The sequence below is a fragment of the Cetorhinus maximus genome, unplaced genomic scaffold (assembly GCF_964194155.1).
Source record: "Cetorhinus maximus unplaced genomic scaffold, sCetMax3.hap1.1 HAP1_SCAFFOLD_715, whole genome shotgun sequence".
In the NCBI taxonomy this organism is placed as follows: domain Eukaryota; kingdom Metazoa; phylum Chordata; class Chondrichthyes; order Lamniformes; family Cetorhinidae; genus Cetorhinus; species Cetorhinus maximus.
In genome coordinates this window covers 32,501-60,000 of record NW_027596657.1, presented here as the reverse complement: position 1 = coordinate 60,000, position 27,500 = coordinate 32,501, and the positions used below count along the sequence as shown (strand labels likewise).

Genomic DNA, 27,500 nt, shown 5'->3' with positions numbered 1-27,500 from the left:
ATCCCGCTCCCGGAACACCCAGACTATCCATCGCACCCTCTCACCATCCCGAGACCTCCCACGGCCTTTCCCAGCCCGACGATAGGGACCCCGATGGGACAAGCTGTCTCCCCCCCTCTGTACCGTCACGACTCTATCGGACGTTGGGGATCATTGTAATCCATCTGCATCACCCGATAAGCCCAGCCTGTGGGAATCACCCCCCTTACGCTGGGATCACCCAGACACGCCGACGGGTTTCACAACCCAACATAACCGGGGCGTGCGCCTGGTGAGCTGCTCTTCCCTCGGGTCCTCAGGGCTCCTTTACCCACCTAGCTCCGGGCAGCACTGGCGGGCATCAGCGCCAGGCTTCACCGCAGCGCCTCATCGCTCTCGGGGGTGGGGGAGGCGCCGGTTAGAGGGGGGTTGTGCTCAGGGGCAGGTTTCCACCCACCGTAAGGCAGGGGGTTTGGCTTTTCCATGGCCATAGGGCTCCGGCTTTCCTGGGGAAGGGGGAGGCAGCAGTGGCCCTCAGACCAGGGCAGCAGAGGCTGTTGGGGGTGGGGGGTGAGGGCTGTACTGGGGTGGGGGGCCATGTCTCCCTGTGCAGCGGTCCTGGGGTTGGAAGCACTGAGTGAGCCCTGCGAGTGGCTGCACTTTAAACAGGGCGCCTGGCATCAGGAACGGGGGGGGCGAAGGTGATGGTGATGGTGGGTCAATGGGAACCCACCCGCCCGCCTGTTTCACAGGGGGGGCAAGTCTAAGGAGGCGACCCTGACACCATAGGGGGTAAAAACCCAATGTGGTGACCAGCAGGTAAATGGTCCTTCTCACCGCCCGCCACCCACCACACTCGGGGCAACACCGGGGACGATTCCGCCCTCTGACTTACTTTGGCCACGTGGTCACTGTCGCAATGGAGGAAATGCGGCGGTCCATTTGCGCACAGCAAGATCCCGCGGTCGTCAAAGCCGTGATGAGCCAGACTGTCTGTTTGAGTGACGTTGGTCGTTGTCCCGTCCGGAGGCTGCCCGGCCGAGACCGGCGACCTTTTGTCCAGCCAGAGTCAGATTCCCCTCTTCTCTCCCCTTGCACAGGTTCCGCTGGACCAAGGACGGGAGGGTTTATGACCCATCGCTGGATCCCCGGGCATCCATGAACAAGACCTCGGGCACCATTGTGATCGCCACCACGGGCAATGGTGTCTCCATCCGGGGTTACCGGGGAACGTATCGCTGTTACGCCAGCAACGAGTACGGGACAGCGATCTCCTCCAACATCCACCTCGTCACAGAGAGTGAGTCCCCATTCACCCACCATCCACTCCCAGGACAGGTACAGCACGGGGTTAGATACAGAGTAAAGCTCCCTCTACACCGTCCCCATCAAACACTCCCAGGACAGGTACAGCACGGGGTCAGATACAGAGTAAAGCTCCCTCTACACCGTCCCCATCAAACACTCCCAGGGCAGGTACAGCACGGGGTTAGATACAGAGTAAAGCTCCCTCTACACCGTCCCCATCAAACACTCCCAGGACAGGTACAGCACGGGGTTAGATACAGAGTAAAGCTCCCTCTACACCGTCACCATCAAACACTCCCAGGACAGGTACAGCACGGGGTTAGATAAAGAGTGAAGCTCCCTCTACACCGTCCCCATCAAACACTCCCAGGACAGGTACAGCACGGGGTTAGATACAGAGTAAAGCTCCCTCTACACTGTACCCATCAAACACTCCCAGGACAGGTACAGCACGTGGTTAGATACAGAGTTAAGCTCCCTCTACACCGCCCCCATCAAACACTCGCAGGACAGGTACAGCACGGGGTTAGATACAGAGTAAACCTCCCTCTACACCATCCTCATCAAACAATCCCGGGACAGGTACAACGCGGGGTTATATACAGAGTAAAGCTCCCTCTACACCGTCCCCATCAAACACTCCCAGAACAGGTACAGCACGGGGTTAGGTGCAGAGTAAAGCTCCCTCTACACTGTCCCCATCAAACACTCCCAGGGCAGGTACAGCACGGGGTTAGATACAGGGTAAAGCTCCCTCTACACCATCCTCATCAAACACTCCCGGGACACGTACAGCACGGGGTTAGATACAGAGTAAAGCTCCCTCTACACCGTCCCCATCAAACACTCCCAGGACAGGTACAGCACGGGGTTAGATACAGAGTAAAGCTCCCTCTACACTGTCCCCATCAAACACTCCCAGGACAGGTACAGCACGGGGTTAGATACAGAGTAAAGCTCCCTCTACACCGTCCCCATCAAACACTCCCAGGACAGGTACAGCAAGGGGTTAGATACAGAGTAAAGCTCCCTCTACACTGTCCCCATCAAACACTCCCAGGACAGGTACAGCACGGGGTTAGATACAGAGTAAAGCTCCCTCTACACCGCCCCCATCAAACACTCGCAGGACAGGTACAGCACGGGGTTAGCTCCAGAGGAAACCTCCCACTACACCATCCCCATCAAAGACTCCCAGAACATGTACAGCACGGGGTTAGGTACAGAGTAAAGCTCCTTCTACACCGTCACCATCAAACAGTCCCAGGACAGGTACAGCACGGGGTTAGATAAAGAGTGAAGCTCCCTCTACACCGTCCCCATCAAACACTCCCAGGACAGGTACAGCACGGGGTTAGATACAGAGTAAAGCTCCCTCTACACTGTACCCATCAAACACTCCCAGGACAGGTACAGCACGTGGTTAGATACAGAGTTAAGCTCCCTCTACACCGCCCCCATCAAACACTCGCAGGACAGGTACAGCACGGGGTTAGATACAGAGTAAACCTCCCGCTACACCATCCTCATCAAACACTCCCGGGACAGGTACAGCACGGGGTTAGATACAGAGTAAAGCTCCCTCTACACCGTCCCCATCAAACACTCCCAGGACACGTACAGCACGGGGTTAGATACAGAGTAAAGTTCCCTCTACACCGTCCCCATCAAACACTCCCAGGGCAGGTACAGCACGGGGTTAGGTACAGAGTAAAGCTCCCTCTACACCGTCCCCATCAAACACTCCCAGGACAGGTACAGCACGAGGCTAGATACAGAGTAAAGCTCCCTCTACACCATCCCCATCAAAGACTCCCAGAACATGTACAGCACGGGGTTAGGTACAGAGTAAAGCTCCCTCTACACAATCACCATCAAACACTCCCAGGACAGGTACAGCACGGGGTTAGATACGGAGTAAAGCTCCCTCTACACCGTCCCCGTCAAACACTCCCAGTACAGGTCCAGCACAGGGTTAGATACAGAGTAAAGCTCCCTCTACACCGTCCCCATCTAACACTCCCAGGACAGGTAAAGCACGGGGTTAGATACAGAGTAAAGCTCCCTCTACACCGTCCCCATCAAACACTCCCAGGACAGGTACAGCACGGGGTTAAATACAGTGTAAAGCTCCCTCGACACCGTCCCCATCAAACACTCCCAGGACAGGTACAGCACGGGGTTAGATACAGAGTAAATCTCCCTCTACACTGTCCATATCAAACACTCCCAGGAAAGGTACAGCACAGGGTTAGATACAGAGTAAAGCTCCCTCTACACCGTCCCCATCAAACACTCGCAGGACAGGTACAGCACGGGGTTAGATACAGAGTAATCCTCCCTCTACACCATCCCCATCAAAGACTCCCAGAACATGTACATCACGGGGTTAGGTACAGAGTAAAGCTCCCTCTACACCGTCCTCATCAAACACTCCCAGGACAGGTACAGCACGGGGTTAGATACAGAGTAAAGCTCCCTCTACACCGTCCCCATCAAACACTCCCAGGACAGGTACAGCACGGGGTTAGATACAGAGTAAACCTCCCTCTACACCATCCCCATCAAAGACTCCCAGAACATGTACATCACGGGGTTAGGTACAGAGTAAAGCTCCCTCTACACCGTCCTCATCAAACACTCCCAGGACAGGTACAGCACGGGGTTAGATACAGAGTAAAGCTCCCTCTACACCGTCCCCATCAAACACTCCCAGGACAGGTACAGCACGGGGTTAGGTACAGAGTAAAGCTCCCTCTACACTGTACCCATCAAACACTCGCAGGACAGGTACAGCACGGGGTTAGATACAGAGTAAACCTCCCTCTACACCATCCTCATCAAACACTCCCGGGACAGGTACAGCACGGGGTTAGATACAGAGTAAAGCTCCCTCTACACCGTCCCCATCAAACACTCCCAGGACAGGTACAGCACGGGGTTAGGTACAGAGTAAAGCTCCCTCTACACTGTCCCCATCAAACACTCCCAGGACAGGTACAGCACGGGGTTAGATACAGGGTAAAACTCCCTCTACACCATCCTCATCAAACACTCCCGGGACACGTACAGCACGGGGTTAGATACAGAGTAAAGCTCCCTCTACACCGTCCCCATCAAACACTCCCAGGACAGGTACAGCACGGGGTTAGGTACAGAGTAAAGCGCCCTCTACACCGCCCCCATCAAACACTTGCAGGACAGGTACAGCACGGGGTTAGATACAGAGGAAACCTCCCACTACACCATCCCCATCAAAGAATCCCAGAACATGTACAGCACGGGGTTAGGTACAGAGTAAAGCTCCCTCTACACCGTCACCATCAAACACTCCCAGGACAGGTACAGCACGGGGTTAGATAAAGAGTTAAGCTCCCTCTACACCGCCCCCATCAAACACTCGCAGGACAGGTACAGCACGGGGTTAGATACAGAGTAAACCTCCCTCTACACCATCCTCATCAAACACTCCCGGGACAGGTACAACACGGGGTTAGATACAGAGTAAAGCTCCCTCTACACCGTCCCCATCAAACACTCACAGGACAGGTACAGCACGGGGTTAGGTGCAGAGTAAAGCTCCCTCTACACTGTCCCCATCAAACACTCCCAGGGCAGGTACAGCAAGGGGTTAGATACAGAGTAAAGCTCCCTCTACACCATCCCCATCTAACACTCCCAGGACAGGTGCAGCACGGGGTTAGATACAGAGTAAAGCTCCCTCTACACCGTCCCCATCAAACACTCCCAGGACAGGTACAGCACGGGGTTAAATACAGTGTAAAGCTCCCTCGACACCGTCCCCATCAAACACTCCCAGGACAGGTACAGCACGGGGTTAGATACAGAGTAAATCTCCCTCTACACTGTCCATATCAAACACTCCCAGGACAGGTACAGCACAGGGTTAGATACAGAGTAAACCTCTCTCTACACCGTCCCCATCAAACACTCGCAGGACAGGTACAGCACGGGGTTAGATACAGAGTAATCCTCCCTCTACACCATCCCCATCAACGACTCCCAGAACATCTACATCACGGGGTTAGGTACACAGTAAAGCTCCTTCTACACCGTCACCATCAAACAGTCCCAGGACAGGTACAGCACGGGGTTAGATAAAGAGTGAAGCTCCCTCTACACCGTCCCCATCAAACACTCCCAGGACAGGTACAGCACGGGGTTAGATACAGAGTAAAGCTCCCTCTACACTGTACCCATCAAACACTCCCAGGACAGGTACAGCACGTGGTTAGATACAGAGTTAAGCTCCCTCTACACCGCCCCCATCAAACACTCGCAGGACAGGTACAGCACGGGGTTAGATACAGAGTAAACCTCCCGCTACACCATCCTCATCAAACACTCCCGGGACAGGTACAGCACGGGGTTAGATACAGAGTAAAGCTCCCTCTACACCGTCCCCATCAAACACTCCCAGGACACGTACAGCACGGGGTTAGATACAGAGTAAAGTTCCCTCTACACCGTCCCCATCAAACACTCCCAGGGCAGGTACAGCACGGGGTTAGGTACAGAGTAAAGCTCCCTCTACACCGTCCCCATCAAACACTCCCAGGACAGGTACAGCACGAGGCTAGATACAGAGTAAAGCTCCCTCTACACCATCCCCATCAAAGACTCCCAGAACATGTACAGCACGGGGTTAGGTACAGAGTAAAGCTCCCTCTACACAATCACCATCAAACACTCCCAGGACAGGTACAGCACGGGGTTAGATACGGAGTAAAGCTCCCTCTACACCGTCCCCGTCAAACACTCCCAGTACAGGTCCAGCACAGGGTTAGATACAGAGTAAAGCTCCCTCTACACCGTCCCCATCTAACACTCCCAGGACAGGTAAAGCACGGGGTTAGATACAGAGTAAAGCTCCCTCTACACCGTCCCCATCAAACACTCCCAGGACAGGTACAGCACGGGGTTAAATACAGTGTAAAGCTCCCTCGACACCGTCCCCATCAAACACTCCCAGGACAGGTACAGCACGGGGTTAGATACAGAGTAAATCTCCCTCTACACTGTCCATATCAAACACTCCCAGGAAAGGTACAGCACAGGGTTAGATACAGAGTAAAGCTCCCTCTACACCGTCCCCATCAAACACTCGCAGGACAGGTACAGCACGGGGTTAGATACAGAGTAATCCTCCCTCTACACCATCCCCATCAAAGACTCCCAGAACATGTACATCACGGGGTTAGGTACAGAGTAAAGCTCCCTCTACACCGTCCTCATCAAACACTCCCAGGACAGGTACAGCACGGGGTTAGATACAGAGTAAAGCTCCCTCTACACCGTCCCCATCAAACACTCCCAGGACAGGTACAGCACGGGGTTAGATACAGAGTAAACCTCCCTCTACACCATCCCCATCAAAGACTCCCAGAACATGTACATCACGGGGTTAGGTACAGAGTAAAGCTCCCTCTACACCGTCCTCATCAAACACTCCCAGGACAGGTACAGCACGGGGTTAGATACAGAGTAAAGCTCCCTCTACACCGTCCCCATCAAACACTCCCAGGACAGGTACAGCACGGGGTTAGGTACAGAGTAAAGCTCCCTCTACACTGTACCCATCAAACACTCGCAGGACAGGTACAGCACGGGGTTAGATACAGAGTAAACCTCCCTCTACACCATCCTCATCAAACACTCCCGGGACAGGTACAGCACGGGGTTAGATACAGAGTAAAGCTCCCTCTACACCGTCCCCATCAAACACTCCCAGGACAGGTACAGCACGGGGTTAGGTACAGAGTAAAGCTCCCTCTACACTGTCCCCATCAAACACTCCCAGGACAGGTACAGCACGGGGTTAGATACAGGGTAAAACTCCCTCTACACCATCCTCATCAAACACTCCCGGGACACGTACAGCACGGGGTTAGATACAGAGTAAAGCTCCCTCTACACCGTCCCCATCAAACACTCCCAGGACAGGTACAGCACGGGGTTAGGTACAGAGTAAAGCGCCCTCTACACCGCCCCCATCAAACACTTGCAGGACAGGTACAGCACGGGGTTAGATACAGAGGAAACCTCCCACTACACCATCCCCATCAAAGAATCCCAGAACATGTACAGCACGGGGTTAGGTACAGAGTAAAGCTCCCTCTACACCGTCACCATCAAACACTCCCAGGACAGGTACAGCACGGGGTTAGATAAAGAGTTAAGCTCCCTCTACACCGCCCCCATCAAACACTCGCAGGACAGGTACAGCACGGGGTTAGATACAGAGTAAACCTCCCTCTACACCATCCTCATCAAACACTCCCGGGACAGGTACAACACGGGGTTAGATACAGAGTAAAGCTCCCTCTACACCGTCCCCATCAAACACTCACAGGACAGGTACAGCACGGGGTTAGGTGCAGAGTAAAGCTCCCTCTACACTGTCCCCATCAAACACTCCCAGGGCAGGTACAGCAAGGGGTTAGATACAGAGTAAAGCTCCCTCTACACCATCCCCATCTAACACTCCCAGGACAGGTGCAGCACGGGGTTAGATACTGAGTAAAGCTCCCTCTACACCGTCCCCATCAAACACTCCCAGGACAGGTACAGCACGGGGTTAAATACAGTGTAAAGCTCCCTCGACACCGTCCCCATCAATCACTCCCAGGACAGGTACAGCACGGGGTTAGATACAGAGTAAATCTCCCTCTACACTGTCCATATCAAACACTCCCAGGACAGGTACAGCACAGGGTTAGATACAGAGTAAACCTCTCTCTACACCGTCCCCATCAAACACTCGCAGGACAGGTACAGCACGGGGTTAGATACAGAGTAATCCTCCCTCTACACCATCCCCATCAACGACTCCCAGAACATCTACATCACGGGGTTAGGTACACAGTAAAGCTCCCTCTACACCGTCCTCATCAAACACTCCCAGGACAGGTACAGCACGTGGTTAGATACAGAGTTAAGCTCCCTCTACACCGCCCCCATCAATCACTCGCAGGACAGGTACAGCACGGGGTTAGATACAGAGTAAACCTCCCTCTACACCATCCTCATCAAACACTCCCGGGACAGGTACAGCACGGGGTTAGATACAGAGTAAAGCTCCCTCTACACCGTCCCCATCAAACACTCCCAGGACAGGTACAGCACGGGGTTAGGTACAGAGTAAAGCTCCCTCTACACTGTCCCCATCAAACACTCCCAGGACAGGTACAGCACGGGGTTAGATACACGGTAAAGCTCCCTCTACACCATCCTCATCAAACACTCCCGGGACACGTACAGCACGGGGTTAGATACAGAGTAAAGCTCCCTCTACACCATCACCATCAAACACTCCCAGGACAGGTACGGCACGGGGTTAGATACGGAGTAAAGCTCCCTCTACACCGTCCCCGTCAAAAACTCCCAGTACAGGTCCAGCACAGGGTTAGATACAGAGTAAAGCTCCCTCTACACCGTCCCCATCTAACACTCCCAGGACAGGTACAGCACGTGGTTAGATACAGAGTAATGCTCCCTCTACACCGTCCCCATCAAACACTCCCAGGACAGGTACAGCACGGGGTTAGATACAGAGTAAATCTCCCTCTACACTGTCCATATCAAACACTCCCAGGACAGGTACAGCACAGGGTTAGATACAGAGTAAAGCTCCCTCTACACTGTCCCCATCAAACACTCGCAGGACAGGTACAACACGGGGTTAGACACAGAGTAAAGCTCCCTCTACACCGTCCCCATCAAACACTCCCAGGACAGGTACAGCACGGGGTTAGGTGCAGAGTAAAGCTCCCTCTACACTGTCCCCATCAAACACTCCCAGGGCAGGTACAGCACGGGGTTAGATACAGGGTAAAGCTCCCTCTACACCATCCTCATCAAACACTCCCGGGACACGTACAGCACGGGGTTAGATACAGAGTAAAGCTCCCTCTACACCGTCCCCATCAAACACTCCCAGGACAGGTACAGCACGGGGTTAGATACAGAGTAAAGCTCCCTCTACACCGTCCCCATCAAACACTCCCAGGACAGGTACAGCAAAGGGTTAGATACAGAGTAAAGCTCCCTCTACACCGTCCCCATCAAACACTCCCAGGACAGGTACAGCACGGGGTTAGATACAGAGTAAAGCTCCCTCTACACCGCCCCCATCAAACACTCGCAGGACAGGTACAGCACGGGGTTAGATACAGACGAAACCTCCCACTACACCATCCCCATCAAAGACTCCCAGAACATGTACAGCACGGGGTTACGTACAGAGTAAAGCTCCCTCTACACCGTCACCATCAAACACTCCCAGGACAGGTACGGCACGGGGTTAGATAAAGAGTGAAGCTCCCTCTACACCGTCCCCATCAAACACTCCCAGGACAGGTACAGCACGGGGTTAGATACAGAGTAAAGCTCCCTATACACTGTACCCATCAAACACTCCCAGGACAGGTACAGCACGTGGTTAGATACAGAGTTAAGCTCCCTCTACACCGCCCCCATCAAACACTCGCGGGACAGGTACAGCACGGGTTTAGATACAGAGTAAACCTCCCTCTACACCATCCTCATCAAACACTCCCGGGACAGGTACAGCACGGGGTTAGATACAGAGTAAAGCTCCCTCTACACCGTCCCCATCAAACACTCCCAGGACAGGTACAGCATGGGGTTAGGTGCAGAGTAAAGCTCCCTGTACACTGTCCCCATCAAAGACTCCCAGGGCAGGTACATCACGGGGTTAGATACAGAGTAAAGCTCCCTCTACACCGTCCCCATCAAAGACTCCCAGGACAGGTACAGCACGTGGTTAGATACAGAGTAAACCTCCCTCTACACCATCCTCATCAAACACTCCCGGGACAGGTACAGCACGGGGTTAGATACAGAGTAAAGCTCCGTCTACACCGTCCCCATCAAACACTCCCAGGACAGCTACAGCACGGGGTTAAATACAGTGTAAAGCTCCCTCGACACCGTCCCCATCAAACACTCCCAGGACAGGTACAGCACAGGGTTAGATACAGAGTAAAGCTCCCTCTACACCGTCCCCATCAAACACTCGCAGGACAGATACAGCACGGGGTTAGATACAGAGTAAAGCTCCGTCTACACCGTCCCCATCAAACACTCCCAGGACAGCTACAGCACGGGGTTAAATACAGTGTAAAGCTCCCTCGACACCGTCCCCATCAAACACTCCCAGGACAGGTACAGCACAGGGTTAGATACAGAGTAAAGCTCCCTCTACACCGTCCCCATCAAACACTCGCAGGACAGATACAGCACGGGGTTAGATACAGAGTAAACCTCCCTCTACACCATCCCCATCAAAGACTCCCAGAACATGTACATCACAGGGTTAGGTACAGAGTAAAGCTCCCTCTACACCGTCCTCATCAAACACTCCCAGGACAGGCACAGCACGGGGTTAGATACAGAGTAAAGCTCTTTCTACACCGTCCCCATCAAACACTCCCAGGACAGGTACAGCACGGCGTTCGATACAGAGTAAAGCTCCCTCTACACCGTCCCAATTAAACACTCCCAGGACAGGTACAGCACGGGGTTAGATACAGAGTAAAGCTCCCTCTACACCGTCCCCATCAAACACTCCCAGGACAGGTATGGCACGGGGTTAGATACAGAGTAAAGCTCCCTCTACACCGTCCCCATCAAACACTCCCAGGACACGTACAGCACGGGGTTATATACAGAGTAAAGCTCCCCCTACGCTGTCCCCAGCAAACACTCCCAGGACAGGTACAGCACGGGGTTAGATACAGAGTAAAGCTCTTTCTACACCGTCCCCATCAAACACTCCCAGGACAGGTACAGCACGGCGTTCGATACAGAGTAAAGCTCCCTCTACACCGTCCCAATTAAACACTCCCAGGACAGGTACAGCACGGGGTTAGATACAGAGTAAAGCTCCCTCTACACCGTCCCCATCAAACACTCCCAGGACAGGTATGGCACGGGGTTAGATACAGAGTAAAGCTCCCTCTACACCGTCCCCATCAAACACTCCCAGGACAGGTACAGCACGGGGTTAGATACAGAGTAAAGCTCCCTCTACACTGTCCCCATCAAACACTCCCAGGACAGGTATGGCAAGTGTGTAACAATCATTTATGTTCCTCTACCCGGTGTGAATTAATTGGGTCAGAGACACGCTGTGAGAGCGTCATTTATTCTCGTTTAACAACAGCTTCTTACTTCTCATCGTTACATCTGCCCCTCGAGGGAATTGAAATCACATTGTAAATTGGCTCTTTCCTGCTTTCAACTCCTGGAGAAACCAAAATGAATATTTTTTCTAGAACATAAGTGTCGACATGGTTTCTGCATCGTATGCAGATTTGAATATCGCTCAGAGAATATACATTGAATTTGTTCATTGTAACAGGGCGCTGGGGGGAGAGGGGTTACTGAGTGACAGTGTGAGGGAGCTGGATTAACATCAGTAGAGATACAGTCAGTAACACAGGGCGCTGGGGGGAGAGGGGTTACTGAGTGATAGTGTGAAGCCTGGGCAGGTCAGTGACATGTGACTGGGACGGACGTGTAAACGTGTCATTAATGCATTCGTCCCCTTCCTCAGGCACACCCAAGTGGCCCAAGGAGAGTGTGCGGAAGTTTGAGAAGGAAGAAGGCGAGTCCCTGGTCTTGCAGTGTAACCCTCCGACCAGCATGGCCTCCTCCATGATCATCTGGATGACGAGCAGTGAGTAAAAAAAACCCCCCTTAAACCCCCCCCTACCGATCGGGAGGGAGCCACCATCTCCCCGAGCCCCGCACTCGCGCTGCTCTCCACTCCCCCTCCTCTTCCTCACGCCTGTAGCTTCGATGGGAGACGAATCCCAACGCAGTCTCGTTGTTTCCTGTTCCCTCCAGAGCTGTTCAACATCAAGCTGAGCGAGCGGGTGTCTCAGGGAATGAACGGGAACCTCTACTTCTCCAACCTGCTGCTGGAGGACAGCCTGGAGGATTACACCTGCTACGCCCAGATCCCAGGAACCAGGACCATCATCCAGAAGGAACCCATCGCCCTCCAAGTGACCACCTGTGAGTTCTCCGTTCCTTGCCTGTTGTAGAAGGACGCGGGCAGCCCCCTCGCCCCCTCCTCCACCGTCCCCCTCTGTCTCCAAACCTCTGACCTACCCTCACACTCAGTGATGGAGCAGCCCCCTGGGGTTGAGAATCCCAAAGGCGCACAGCCCCTCCCCGCGAAGGAGTTTCTCCTCCTCTCAGATCCCCCTACCCTGAGACCATGCCCCTGTGTGTGTCCTGCATTCTCCAGCCGGCCTGTGCCAGGGGGCACCTGCCCTTCCCGGCGGGTGCCCAGGCCTAAACCCCTCCCATGTCCCACCTACCCCCTTTCTCTGAGGCACTGAGGCCAGTGATAGCGCTGGTGCCCTGCTCTCTCTCTCTATCCCGGTCTCTCTCTCTCTCTCTCTATCCCGGTCTCTCTCTCTCTATCCCGGTCTCTCTCTCTCTCTCTATCCCGGTCTCTCTCTCTCTCTCTATCCCGGTCTCTCTCTCTCTCTCTCTCTCTCTATCCCGGTCTCTCTCTCTCTCTATCCCGGTCTCTCTCTCTCTCTCTATCCCGGTCTCTCTCTCTCTCCCTCTATCCCGGTCTCTCTCTCTCTCTCTCTCTATCCCGGTCTCTCTCTCTCTCTCTCTATCCCGGTCTCTCTCTCTCTCTCTCTATCCCGGTCTCTCTCTCTCTCTCTATTCCGGTCTCTCTCTCTCTCTCTATTCCGGTCTCTCTCTCTCTCTCTCTCTCTCTATCCCGGTCTCTCTCTCTCTCTCTCTATTCCGGTCTCTCTCTCTCTCTCTATCCCGGTCTCTCTCTCTCTCTCTCTATTCCAGTCTATCTCTCTCTCTCTATCCCGGTCTCTCTCTCTCTCTCTCTATCCCGGTCTCTCTCTCTCTATCCCGGTCTCTCTCTCTCTATCCCGGTCTCTCTCTCCCTCTCTATCTATCCCGGTCTCTCTCTCTCTCTATCCTGGTCTCTCTCTCTCTCTCTCTATCCCGGTCTCTCTCTCTCTCTATCCCGGTCCCTCTCCCTCTCTATCCCGGTCTCTCTCTCTCTTTCTCTCTCTATCCCGGTCTCTCTCTCTCTCTATCCCGGTCTCTCTCTCTCTTCTCTCTCTATCCCGGTCTCTCTCTCTCTTCTCTCTCTATCCCGGTCTCTGTCTCTCTCTCCTCTCTCTTCTCTCTCTATCCCGGTCTCTCTCTCTCTCTCTCTCTATCCCGGTCTCTCTCTCTCTATCCCGGTCTCTCTCTCTCTATCCCGGTCTCTCTCTCTCTATCCCGGTCTCTCTCTCTCTCTCTCTATCCCGGTCTCTCTCTCTCTCTCTCTCTATCCCGGTCTCTCTCTCTCTCTCTCTCTATCCCGGTCTCTCTCTCTCTCTCTCTATCCCGGTCTCTCTCTCTCTCTCTCTCTCTATCCCGGTCTCTCTCTCTATCCCGGTCTCTCTCTCTCTCTTCTCTCATCCCCGGTCTCTCTCTCTCTCTCTCTCTATCCCGGTCTCTCTCTCTCTCTCTATTCCGGTCTCTCTCTCTCTCTCTATTCTGGTCTCTCTCTCTCTCTCTCTCTCTCTCTCTATCCCGGTCTCTCTCTCTCTCTCTATCCCGGTCTCTCTCTCTCTCTCTATCCCGGTCTCTCTCTCTCTCTCTCTATTCCAGTCTATCTCTCTCTCTCTATCCCGGTCTCTCTCTCTCTATCCCGGTCTCTCTCTCTCTATCCCGGTCTCTCTCTCTCTATCCCGGTCTCTCTCTCTCTATCCCGGTCTCTCTCTCTCTCTCTATCTATCCCGGTCTCTCTCTCTCTCTCTCTCTATCCCGGTCTCTCTCTCTCTCTCTCTATCCCGGTCTCTCTCTCTCTCTATCCCCTATCCCGGTCTCTCTCTCTCTCTATCCCGGTCTCTCTCTCTCTCTCTATCCGGTCTCTCTCTCTCTCTCTCTCTCTATCCCGGTCTCTCTCTCTCTTCTCTCTCTATCCCGGTCTCTCTCTCTCTCTATCCCGGTCTCTCTCTCTCTCTCTATCCCGGTCTCTCTCTCTCTCTATCCCGGTCTCTCTCTCTCTCTCTCTCTATCCCGGTCTCTCTCTCTCTCTCTCTATCCCGGTCTCTCTCTCTCTCTCTCTCTCTCTCTCTAACCCGGTCTCTCTCTCTCTCTCTCTATCCCGGTCTCTCTCTCTCTCTCTCTCTCTCTCTCTATCCCGGTCTCTCTCTCTCTCTCTCTCTCTATCCCCGGTCTCTCTCTCTCTCTCTCTCTATCCCGGTCTCTCTCTCTCTCTCTCTATCCCGGTCTCTCTCTCTCTCTCTATTCCGGTCTCTCTCTCTCTCTCTATTCTGGTCTCTCTCTCTCTCTCTCTCTCTCTATCCCGGTCTCTCTCTCTCTCTCTATCCCGGTCTCTCTCTCTCTCTCTCTATTCCAGTCTATCTCTCTCTCTCTATTCCGGTCTCTCTCTCTCTCTCTCTATCCCGGTCTCTCTCTCTCTATCCGGGTCTCTCTCTCTCTCTCTATCTATCCCGGTCTCTCTCTCTCTCTCTCTATCCCGGTCTCTCTCTCTCTCTCTCTATCCCGGTCTCTCTCTCTCTCTATCCCGGTCTCTCTCTCTCTCTATCCCGGTCTCTCTCTCTCTCTCTATCCCGGTCTCTCTCTCTCTCTCTATCCCGGTCTCTCTCTCTCTTCTCTCTCTATCCCGGTCTCTCTCTCTCTCTATCCCGGTCTCTCTCTCTCTCTCTCTCTATCCCGGTCTCTCTCTCTCTCTCTCTATCCCGGTCTCTCTCTCTCTCTCTCTATCCCGGTCTCTCTCTCTCTCTCTCTCTCTATCCCGGTCTCTCTCTCTCTCTCTCTCTATCCCGGTCTCTCTCTCTCTCTCTCTCTCTATCCCGGTCTCTCTCTCTCTCTCTCTATCCTGGTCTCTCTCTCTCTCTCTCTCTCTCTATCCCGGTCTCTCTCTCTCTCTCTCTCTCTATCCCAGTCTCTCTCTCTATCCCGGTCTCTCTCTCTCTCTCTCTGTATCCCGGTCTCTCTCTCTCTCTCTCTCTATCCCGGTCTCTCTCTCTCTCTCCTCCTTTACACCGAGCTCTTTGACAGACTCCCCTGTGCTAACACCCTCCCCGCGCGGCCCAGGCTCGGTTCGTGCGGCCGTGCTGAAGCTGTGTAAGACGCTGTGGTGGGTGTGAGACGTCTGTTGCGTGTTTTGGAGAGCGTCTCCCTCCTGCTGTCCTCCTCCGGAGCTGAGCAAAACGTAAAGGCTGACAGCCGTTCCCTCGTCTCTCCCTCCTACAGCCAACTTGCTGAAGCACCTTAAGCCCCGCCTGCTGTACCCGAGTGGCCAGAGCAGCTCCAGACTGGCCCTGCGAGGCAAGGCCCTCTACCTGGAATGTATCGCGGAGGGGCTGTGAGTATCACCGTGGGGCTGCTGTGTGTGGGGGTGGTGGGGGGTGGAATGGGGACATGATGGGAGGGGATTCGGAGGGTGGGAGTGGGGGAAGGTGATGGTCAAGAACCCCTCCCACCTCAGACAGGATCTTGGGGGGTGGATTTGTGGTTTCAGAGTTAATCCCAAAGCAGAAACCCCAAAGCACGAGGTGAAACTTAGACTCAGCCAAGAGCAGACGCTATCGGTCTAGTCAAGTCCCATATTCCTCCATGGCTCTGTCTTGAGTTACCTGATCCCAGCCAGGGTGAGATTTTTACAGTGCGGCAATTCATAGAATCTTACAGCACAGAAAGAGGCTATTCGGCCCATCCTGCCTCTGCTGGCTTTTTTGAAAGATCGATCCAATTAATCCCAAACTCCCTCCCCTGCTCTTTTCCCCCCAACACCCTGTGAATTTTTCCTCGTCAAGTATTTCTCCGATTCCCCCCCATTTTGAACGTTCCTATTGAATCTGCTCCCACCGCCCTCTCAGGCAGCGCCTTCCAGATCACAACAACTCGCTGGGTCAAAAAAACATTCTCCTCAACCTCCGACAGTGCGGCGCTCCCTCAGCACTGACCCTCTCCGACAGTGCGGTTCTCCCTCAGCACTGACCCTCCGACAGTGCGGCGCTCCCTCAGCACTGACCCTCTCCGACAGTGCGGCACTCCCTCAGTACTGACCCTCCGACAGTGCGGCGCTCCCTCAGCACTGACCCTCTCCGACAGTGCGGTTCTCCCTCAGCACTGACCCTCCGACAGTGCGGCGCTCCCTCAGCACTGACCCTCTCCGACAGTGCGGCGCTCCCTCAGTACTGACCCTCCGACAGTGCGGCGCTCCCTCAGCACTGACCCTCTCCGACAGTGCGGCGCTCCCTCAGTACTGACCCTCCGACAGTGTGGCGCTCCCTCAACCCTGACCCTCCGACAGTGCGGCGCTCCCTCAGCACTGACCCTCCGACAGTGCGGCACTCCCTCAGCACTGACCCTCTCCGACAGTGCGGCGCTCCCTCAGCACTGACCCTCCGACAGTGCGGCACTCCTTCAACACTGACCCTCCGACAGTGCGGTGCTCCCTCAGCACTGACCCTCCGACAGTGCGGCGCTCCCTCAGCACTCACCCTCCGACAGTGCGGCGCTCCCTCAGTACTGACCCTCCGACAGTGCGGCGCTCCCTCAGCACTGACCCTCCGACAGTGCGGCGCTCCCTCAGCACTGACCCTCCGACAGTGCGGCTATACAGATAATGACCCTCAGTCGTGCCCCGTGTGTATTACAGAGCCCAGGATTTCAGTGATAATGCTTAGAGTGAGCATAACCCACCGACAGGTCTCTCAAGCCCTTGTACCGTTCGTCTCTTTCCCAGCCCAACTCCTACAGTGCACTGGGAACGATTGGATGGGAATTTCCCGCCAGAGAGGATCAGCTACGAAAGCTTCAACAAGACTCTGAAGATCAGTGACGTGACCGAGGATGACGATGGCGAATATCGGTGTACAGTGAAGAACAGTCAGGGCCAAGTCAAACACACCTACAGTGTGTCTGTCGAGGGTAGGTCTACTGCTGACTGCCTTACCCCAACACCCTGTTCCAACCCCTCTCTGTAATCAGCACCAACAGCAAATGCTAATGCCACTTCTGTCAACTAGGAACAGGTGGAGGCCATTCAGCTCCTCTCGAGCCTGTTACACAGGAACAGGAGGAGACCATTCAGCCCCTCTCGAGCCTGTCACACAGAAACAGGAGGAGGCCATTCAGCCCCTCTCGAGCCTGTCACACAGAAACAGGAGGAGGCCATTCAGCCCCTCTCGAGCCTGTTACACAGGAACAGGAGGAGGCCATTCAGCCCCTCTCGAGCCTGTTACACAGGAACAGGAGGAGGCCATTCAGCCCCTCTCAGGCCTGTTACAGAGGAGCAGGAGGAGGCCATTCAGCCCCTCTCAGGCCTGTTACAGAGGAGCAGGAGGAGGCCATTCAGCCCCTCTCGAGCCTGTTACACAGGAACAGGAGGAATACTGTTCCGATTGCCGGAGAGCAGTTGTGTGATGCTTACACTCCAGATGGGCCAGTAAACCCTTGGTGACTACCCTAGTCCTGGCCTCTCCTCCGTGTGGAAACATCACCTCCACGTCGACCCTATCGAAATCCTTCCATCGCTTCAAAGAGTTCAACCTGGCTGCTCCTGGAGCCTTCTCTTTTCTAGAGAAAAGAGTCCCAGGCTGGCCACTCATTCCTGATAGAAACTAGGAACAGGAGGAGGCCATTCGGCCCTTCGAGCCTGCTCCGCCATTCATTGTGATCGTGGCTGATCATCCAACTCAACAGCCTGGCTCCCGCTTTCTCCCCATACCCATTGATCCCTTATTGCCCCCAAGAGCTATATCCAACCCCTTCTTCAAAACAGACAATGTTTTGGCCTCAACTGCTTCCTGTGGTCTGATAGTTCGACGCTCTCCCGTATCCTGTCTCTACAGCCGCTCCTTACTGGGTGAAGAAGCCTCAGGATGGGATATACAGCCCGGGAGAAACCGTGCGCCTGGATTGTGACATTGACGCCAAGCCCAAAGCCGAGATTCGCTGGAAAGTGAACGGGGCTCTGCTGAGTGGTGAGTGCCAGTGAACTGGGCGCTGCTGGGGTCGGAGGTCAGTCAGTCGGTCAGGGTGGATCGGTCGGCTGGGGTGTTCAGTTGGTCAGGGTCGGGGGTGGGGGAGGGGGGTGGTCGGCCAGTCGGTGGTCGAGGGGGTCAGTCAGTCGTGGGGCCAGTTGTTTGGGGTCGGTAGGTTGGTCGGGGTTGGGGGGGTCAGTCGGTCGGTGGATCGTGGGTCAGTCAGTCGGGGTGGACAGTCAGTCAGATGGAGGACAGTCAGTCAAGGCAGACAGTCAGTCAGATGAGGGTCAGTCAGTCAGGGTGGACAGTCAGTCGGGGACACTGCCGTCTGTAGATTCTCACTGTCCGACACGCTCGGTGTCACACAGATCACCCTCTGTGCAACCTGCCGGTTCATCCTTGGTTAGCCCAAGGTCCAGCCTGCCCTGTTGGGTCTGAGATGACCCAGCACTGTTGGAAGCAGACCCGGGAGGGGCTGGGGGGCAATATTTCATCCCTCAAGCAACATCGCTAACAAGAGTAACGTGGGTCATTACTACATTGTTGTTTGTGGGATCCTGCTGTGCGTAGTTTAGCTGCCACGTTTCCCACATTGGAACAGGGACCACGTTGTAAAACGCTCCCGTGGCTGACCTGGGATTGAGAACGGGGCGGTAGAGATGCAGGTGATACCTTCCTTCCCTCATCCCAGTTACTGTTTCACTTGTTCCGGACAGACACTGACGCTAATCCCTCCAGGAAGGAGATTGGGAGCAGCATTGTCCTGACCTCTGTCCAGAAAGAGGACACAGCCATCTACCAGTGTGAGGCCCACAATAAGCACGGCACCCTGCTGGCAAACATCATCGTCCAGGTGATCGGTAAGTGCACATCACTTCCTCTCAGCCACGGGCAACCCAGTCAGGGCCACACCGCAAACAGAGGGGCCGGAGTACCGCAGCCCAGCCCTGTCAAACACAGTACGTCACTCCCTGTCCATCCCCCAGAGACTCCGTCACTCCCTGTCCATCCCCCAGAGACTCCGTCACTCCCCGTCCATCCCCCAAAGACTCCGTCACTCCCCGTCCATCCCCCAGAGACTCCGTCACTCCCTGTCCATCCCCCAGAGACTGTCTCACTCTCCGTCCATCCCCCAGAGACTGTCTCACTCCCCGTCCATCCCCCCAGAGACTGTCTCACTCTCCGTCCATCCCCCAGAGACTCTGTCACTCCCTGTCCATCCCCCAGAGACTCCGTCACTCCCCGTCCATCCCCCAGAGACTGTCTCACTCTCCGTCCATCCCCCCAGAGACTGTCTCACTCCCTGTCCATCCCCCAGAGACTGTCTCACTCCCTGTCCATCCCCCAGAGACTCCGTCACTCCCCGTCCATCCCCCAGAGACTGTCTCACTCTCCGCCCATCCCCCAGAGACTCCGTCACTCTCTGTCCATCCCCCAGAGACTCCGTCACTCTGCGTCCATCCCCCCAGAGACTGTTTCACTCTCCGTCCATCCCCCAGAGATTCCGTCACTCCCTGTCCATCCCCCAGAGACTGTCTCACTCCCCGTCCATCCCCCAGAGACTGTCTCACTCTCCGTCCATCCCCCCAGAGACTGTCTCACTCTCCGTCCATCCCCCAGAGACTGTCTCACTCTCCGTCCATCCCCCAGAGACTGTCTCACTCTCCGTCCATCCCCCAGAGACTGTCTCACTCTCCGTCCATCCCCCAGAGACTGTCTCACTCTCCGTCCATCCCCCAGAGACTGTCTCACTCTCCGTCCATCCCCCAGAGACTGTCTCACTCCCCGTCCATCCCCCCAGAGACTGTCTCACTCTCCGTCCATCCCCCAGAGACTCTGTCACTCCCTGTCCATCCCCCAGAGACTCCGTCACTCCCCGTCCATCCCCCAGAGACTGTCTCACTCTCCGCCCATCCCCCAGAGACTCCGTCACTCTCTGTCCATCCCCCAGAGACTCCGTCACTCTGCGTCCATCCCCCCAGAGACTGTTTCACTCTCCGTCCATCCCCCAGAGATTCCGTCACTCCCTGTCCATCCCCCAGAGACTGTCTCACTCCCCGTCCATCCCCCAGAGACTGTCTCACTCTCCGTCCATCCCCCCAGAGACTGTCTCACTCTCCGTCCATCCCCCAGAGACTGTCTCACTCTCCGTCCATCCCCCAGAGACTGTCTCACTCTCCGTCCATCCCCCAGAGACTGTCTCACTCTCCGTCCATCCCCCAGAGACTGTCTCACTCTCCGTCCATCCCCCAGAGACTGTCTCACTCTCCGTCCATCCCCCAGAGACTGTCTCACTCTCCGTCCATCCCCCAGAGACTGTCTCACTCTCCATCCATCCCCCAGAGACTGTCTCACTCTCCGTCCATCCCCCAGAGACTGTCTCACTCTCCGTCCATCCCCCCAGAGACTGTCTCACTCTCCGTCCATCCCCCCAGAGACTGTCTCACTCCCCGTCCATCCCCCAGAGACTGTCTCACTCCCCGTCAATCCCTCAGAGACTGTCTCACTCCCCGTCTATCCCCCAGAGACTGTCTCACTCCCCGTCAATCCCTCAGAGACTGTCTCACTCCCTGTCAATCCCTCAGAGACTGTCTCACTCCCCGTCTATCCCCCAGAGACTGTCTCACTCCCCGTCAATCCCTCAGAGACTGTCTCACTCTCCGTCTATCCCCCAGAGACTGTCTCACTCCCCGTCCATCCCTCAGAGACTGTCTCACTCTCCATCCGTCCCCCAGAGACTGTCTCACTCTCCGTCCGTCCCCCAGAGACTGTCTCACTCTCCGTCCGTCCCCCAGAGGATGTCTCACTCTCCGTCCGTCCCCCAGAGACTGTCTCACTCTCCGTCCGTCCCCCAGAGACTGTCTCACTCTCCGTCCGTCCCCCAGAGACTGTCTCACTCTCCGTCCATCCCCCAGACAGTGTCTCACTCTCCGTCCATCCCCCCAGAGACTGTCTCACTCTCCGTCCATCCCCCAGAGATTCCGTCACTCCCTGTCCATCCCCCAGAGACTGTCTCACTCTCCGTCCATCCCCCCAGAGACTGTCTCACTCTCCGTCCATCCCCCAGAGACTGTCTCACTCTCCGTCCATCCCCCAGAGACTGTCTCACTCTCCGTCCATCCCCCAGAGAGTGTCTCACTCTCCGTCCATCCCCCCAGAGACTGTTTCACTCTCCGTCCATCCCCCAGAGATTCCGTCACTCCCTGTCCATCCCCCAGAGACTGTCTCACTCCCCGTCCATCCCCCAGAGACTGTCTCACTCTCCGTCCATCCCCCCAGAGACTGTCTCACTCTCCGTCCATCCCCCCAGAGACTGTCTCACTCTCCGTCCATCCCCCAGAGACTGTCTCACTCTCCGTCCATCCCCCAGAGACTGTCTCACTCTCCGTCCATCCCCCAGAGACTGTCTCACTCTCCGTCCATCCCCCAGAGACTGTCTCACTCTCCGTCCATCCCCCAGAGACTGTCTCACTCTCCGTCCATCCCCCAGAGACTGTCTCACTCCCGGTCCATTCCCCAGGGTCTGTGTCGCTCATCCTGTGTGTGTAACACGCATTAGCCCAGCGGGTAAGAGGATGCTGATCTCCACCTGCCCTCTAGGCTCTCTGGCCCTTTGTTTGCAATAGGATTCACCTGATTCTGTGTAAAACCCACCCTGAAGTGCATGTGTCCCTTCTGTATCTTTCCAGAGTTACCTGCTCAGATCCTAACTCCTGCGGACAAGGACTACGCCATAGTGGAGAGGCAGACTGCGTTCCTTCACTGCCGAGCCTTTGGTGCACCAACCCCGATGATCCATTGGTAAGCATTGCGCTGAGGGATGGCATTGTCGCTGAGTTCATTCCGGGTGAGGTTATGCACTGGCTTCTAACTCCTTAAACATGGCTCTGAAGTTCTCTCCCACAGCCTGCTAGATTGAGGTACTGGCCGTGTGGATATTGGGTTCTGATGTCAATGGGCGGGGAATAATCTACACATCATAAAGCAAATCTAACAGGGGCTGGAATCACAGCCCCAACACTGGCTCCCTCTGTGTCCCCTCACACCCCCTCTACAGCTCAATGTGCAGAGTTACCCCAACACTGGCTCTCTCTGTGTCCCCTCCCACCCCCTCTACAGCTCAATGTGCAGAGCGACCCCAACACTGGCTCTCTCTGTGTCCCCACCCCCTCTACAGCTCAATGTGCAGAGCGACCCCAACACTGGCTCTCTCTGTGTCCCCACCCCCTCTACAGCTCAATGTGCAGAGTTACCCCAACACTGGCTCTCTCTGTGTCCCCACCCCCACCCCCTCTACAGCTCAATGTGCAGAGTTACCCCAACACTGGCTCTCTCTGTGTCCCCACCCACCCCCACCCCCTCTACAGCTCAATGTGCAGAGCGACCCCAACACTGGCTCTCTCTGTGTCCCCTCCCACCCCCTCTACAGCTCAATGTGCAGAGCGACCCCAACACTGGCTCTCTCTGTGTCCCCTCCCACCCCCTCTACAGCTCAATGTGCAGAGCTACCCAACACTGGCTCTCTCTGTGTCCCCTCACACCCCCTCTACAGCTCAATGTGCAGAGCTACCCCAACACTGGCTCTCTCTGTGTCCCCTCCCACCCCTCTACAGTTCAATGTGCAGAGTTACCCCAACACTGGCTCTCTCTGTGTCCCCTCCCACCCCCTCTACAGCTCAATGTGCAGAGCGACCCCAACACTGGCTCTCTCTGTGTCCCCTCCCACCCCCTCTACAGCTCAATGTGCAGAGCGACCCCAACACTGGCTCTCTCTGTGTCCCCTCCCACCCCTCTACAGCTCAATGTGCAGAGCTACCCCAACACTGGCTCTCTCTGTGTCCCCTCCCACCCCCTCTACAGCTCAATGTGCAGAGCTACCCCAACACTGGCTCTCTCTGTGTCCCCTCCCACCCCCTCTACAGCTCAATGTGCAGAGTTACCCCAACACTGGCTCTGTCTGTGTCCACCCCCACCCCCTCTACAGCTCAATGTGCAGAGTTACCCCAACACTGGCTCTCTCTGTGTCCCCTCCCACCCCCTCTACAGCTCCATGTGCAGAGCTACCCCAACACTGGCTCTCTCTGTGTCCCCTCCCACCCCCTCTACAGCTCAATGTACAGAGCGACCCCAACACTGGCTCTCTCTGTGTCCACCCCCACCCCCTCTACAGCTCAATGTGCAGAGTTACCCCAACACTGGCTCTCTCTGTGTCCCCACCCCCACCCCCTCTACAGCTCAATGTACAGAGCGACCCCAACACTGGCTCTCTCTGTGTCCCCTCACACCCCCACCCCCTCTACAGCTCAATGTGCAGAGTTACCCCAACACTGGCTGTCTCTGAGTCCCCACCCCCACCCCCTCTACAGCTCAATGTGCAGAGTTACCCCAACACTGGCTCTCTCTGTGTCCCACCCTCACCCCCTCTACAGCTCAATGTGCAGAGTTACCCCAACACTGGCTCTCTCTGTGTCCCACCCTCACCCCCTCTACAGCTCAATGTGCAGAGACCCCTCCTGCGGTACTGCTCAGTGTATTAGGGAACAGAACAGGCAGCCTAGTTGCTCCCCGATCATTCTGCACACTGTAAACTACACAAGGAAGGTTTTGGCCCAGCGCGGGGACAGGTGGTGTGGGTACAGGGTGACGGTGGGGAATGGTGGGTCCAGATCATTCCAGAAGTGATTTCCCCCTGTTTTCCTCACATGCTGTAGGACCAAGGAAGAGGTGGAGGCCGTCCTAGAGGACAGGAGATATTTCCTGAACACCAGCGGGACCCTGAGAATTGAAGATGCCCGGAAGGCGGACGGAGGCGTCTTTACCTGTAATGCCTCAAACAGGATTGGCACAGACAGTATCACCGCCACCCTGATCATTAAAAGTAAGGGCTGATGCTCAGCGATTGAGGTGTATTAATCTGAGCACCGAGAATTTCGTATTCTTTCTTTGACTGTGGCCGATTTGGCCTCTGGTATGGAAAAGGGAGTCAGGCAGCCTTTACACAAGGCTCTATAATCCCCTCATACACACCTATCCCTGTACAGTATCCTCAAACTGACACTGGCACAGGTGGGTGTGTGTATCACTCAGACTGGTACCTGTACAGGCGGAGCTGTAGAATCCTGGCCATAGTGTTGTATACGGAGTCCCGCGTGTGAGCAGTCCCGCGTATGAGCAGTCCTGTGTATATAGTTTGTGCACTATTGTTCCACAGTAATTTCCAAAAGGGACCTGATAAACCCCGGACGGGTAAAGGTTTCAGGGGGAAAGAGTGAGACTGACTGGATTGCTTTTTGTAAAGAGCCAGTATCCGCTTGATGGGCCGAATGGCCTCCCCCTGAGCTTTCCTGTCCCGCGATCGGACGGTAGCGTTCGGTGAGCTAGCAGTCAACGCAGTGACGCGCTACCCGGGCCTGTGGGGTGTACGGAGAGCCAGACACTAACCAGACGCACGCTGTGTTCCCAGATGCCAGCCGGATGGTTGAGTCTCCGAGGGACCAGGGCATCGAGAGGCAGCAGCCGGTCACCTTCCGCTGTCTGGTGGAGGTCGACCCCTCCCTGCAGCGGTCAGCCAGGGTCCACTGGACGAAGGATGGGGAGCCCATCGATGAGGCAGACGACGATGACAGCAAGTAAGGCCCAGGAGGGGAGGAGGGGAGGAGAGGGGAGGGGGTGGAGTGGGGGGAGGGACAGTGATTCCCCCCCCCACCTCCCCGGGGTTTACAGTGGGGGTCGGTGGGCTCGGGGAGAGTTGGGGGACAGTGGGGGCGGGTGGGCTCGAGGAGAGTATGGGGACAGGGAGCGTTGGACAGTGATTCCCCCCACCCTCCCCGGGGTTTACATTGGGGGCGGGTGGGCTCGGTCTCCAGTCCGCTTTCCCCGGTCTAATCGCTCCGACCCTCTGACAGGTATCACATCGAGGACGCGGAGCTGAAAATCAAGAGCGTCGGCTTCGAGGACGAGGGGATGTACGCGTGTGTGGCGGAGACGGAGCTGGACACGGTGATGGCCAGCGCGCAGCTGACCGTGCTGGGTGAGTAGCCCCGGAGAACCCCCCCGCCCCCGCCACCCCCGATCGGCCACCTCGAGCCTCAGGACCAGCGACAGGATCAGAGGCAGCTCTGAAGGAGAGGCAGGTCGGACTGGGAAAGGTTCCCTCTGCTGCTCTCTCTCTGCAGGAGCTACCAGACCTGCTGAGTTCCTCCAGCACCTTCCGCAACACATCCCAGACCCCCAGGCGTCCACCGCCTTCCGCTTTTGTACAAGACGGAGAGGCGACCCGATAGAGGTGGATCAGGTAAAGGTGGGGCCAGTCCGCGTCTCCGAGACTTGCTCACTTACAGTCGGACTGATGAGGGAGGAGGAGGGGGTGTGGGGTTAAACCAGGCCAAGGGGAGGAATAAACTTTTCCCCCAGACAGGAGTCAGCACTGGAGGAGGTGACAGTGATAGGGAGGGTTGTAGGGGCTGGAGGAGGTGACAGTGATAGGGAGGGTTGTAGGGGCTGGAGGAGGTGACAGTGATAGGGAGGGTTGTAGGGGCTGGAGGAGGTTACAGAGATAGGGAGGGGTGTAGGGGCTGGAGGAGGTTACAGAGATAGGGAGGGGTGTAGGGGCTGGAGGAGGTTACAGAGATAGGGAGGGGTGTAGGGGCTGGAGGAGGTTACAGAGATAGGGAGGGGTGTAGGGGCTGGAGGAGGTTACAGAGATAGGGTGGGGTGTAGGGGCTGGAGGAGGTTACAGAGATAGGGAGGGGTGTAGGGGCTGGAGGAGGTTACAGAGATAGGGAGGGGTGTAGGGGCTGGAGGAGGTTACAGAGATAGGGAGGGGTGTAGGGGCTGGAGGAGGTTACAGAGATAGGGAGGGTTGTAGGGGCTGGAGGAGGTTACAGAGATAGGGAGGGTTGTAGGGGCTGGAGGAGGTTACAGAGATAGGGAGGGGTTGTAGGGGCTGGAGGAGGTTACAGAGATAGGGAGGGGTGTAGGGGCTGGAGGAGGTTACAGAGATAGGGAGGGGTGTAGGGGCTGGAGGAGGTTACAGAGATAGGGAGGGTTGTAGGGGCTGGAGGAGGTTACAGAGATAGGGAGGGTTGTAGGGGCTGGAGGAGGTTACAGAGATAGGGAGGGGTTGTAGGGGCTGGAGGAGGTTACAGAGATAGGGAGGGGTGTAGGGGCTGGAGGAGGTTACAGAGATAGGGAGGGGTGTAGGGGCTGGAGGAGGTTACAGAGATAGGGAGGGTTGTAGGGGCTGGAGGAGGTTACAGAGATAGGGAGGGTTGTAGGGGCTGGAGGAGGTTACAGAGATAGGGAGGGGTTGTAGGGGCTGGAGGAGGTTACAGAGATAGGGAGGGGTTGTAGGGGCTGGAGGAGGTTACAGAGATAGGGAGGGGTGTAGGGGCTGGAGGAGGTTACAGAGATAGGGAGGGTTGTAGGGGCTGGAGGAGGTTACAGAGATAGGGAGGGGTGTAGGGGCTGGAGGAGGTTACAGAGATAGGGAGGGTTGTAGGGGCTGGAGGAGGTTACAGAGATAGGGAGGGGTGTAGGGGCTGGAGGAGGTTACAGAGATAGGGAGGGTTGTAGGGGCTGGAGGAGGTTACAGAGATAGGGAGGGTTGTAGGGGCTGGAGGAGGTTACAGAGATAGGGAGGGGTTGTAGGGGCTGGAGGAGGTTACAGAGATAGGGAGGGGTGTAGGGGCTGGAGGAGGTTACAGAGATAGGGAGGGGTGTAGGGGCTGGAGGAGGTTACAGAGATAGGGAGGGTTGTAGGGGCTGGAGGAGGTTACAGAGATAGGGAGGGTTGTAGGGGCTGGAGGAGGTTACAGAGATAGGGAGGGGTTGTAGGGGCTGGAGGAGGTTACAGAGATAGGGAGGGGTGTAGGGGCTGGAGGAGGTTACAGAGATAGGGAGGGGTGTAGGGGCTGGAGGAGGTTACAGAGATAGGGAGGGTTGTAGGGGCTGGAGGAGGTTACAGAGATAGGGAGGGTTGTAGGGGCTGGAGGAGGTTACAGAGATGGGGGGTGGTGTAGGGGCTGGAGGAGGTTACAGAGATAGGGAGGGGTGTAGGGGCTGGAGGAGGTTACAGAGATAGGGAGGGGTGTAGGTGCTGGAGGAGGTTACAGAGATAGGGAGCGGTGTAGGGGCTGGAGGAGGTTACAGAGATAGGGAGGGGTGTAG

At 55.9% G+C, this 27,500-nt stretch overlaps 1 protein-coding gene across 1 annotated transcript in view; it reads left to right on the top strand.

The window, feature by feature from the left end:
* The window catches only part of LOC144674592 (neural cell adhesion molecule L1-like), a gene marked incomplete at its 3' end in the record, with an annotated part of 73,244 nt that overhangs the window by 21,571 nt on the left and 24,173 nt on the right, over positions 1–27,500 (top strand). Inside the window, exons 5-15 of the mRNA XM_078535866.1 lie at positions 1,080–1,279; positions 11,888–12,010; positions 12,181–12,351; positions 15,592–15,703; positions 17,090–17,274; positions 18,198–18,329; positions 19,049–19,192; positions 22,022–22,133; positions 24,044–24,210; positions 24,796–24,961; positions 25,238–25,362. Of these exons, the coding sequence (XP_078391992.1) occupies positions 1,080–1,279; positions 11,888–12,010; positions 12,181–12,351; positions 15,592–15,703; positions 17,090–17,274; positions 18,198–18,329; positions 19,049–19,192; positions 22,022–22,133; positions 24,044–24,210; positions 24,796–24,961; positions 25,238–25,362 (1,637 nt within the window). The remainder of the gene's footprint in view (positions 1–1,079; positions 1,280–11,887; positions 12,011–12,180; positions 12,352–15,591; positions 15,704–17,089; positions 17,275–18,197; positions 18,330–19,048; positions 19,193–22,021; positions 22,134–24,043; positions 24,211–24,795; positions 24,962–25,237; positions 25,363–27,500) is intronic.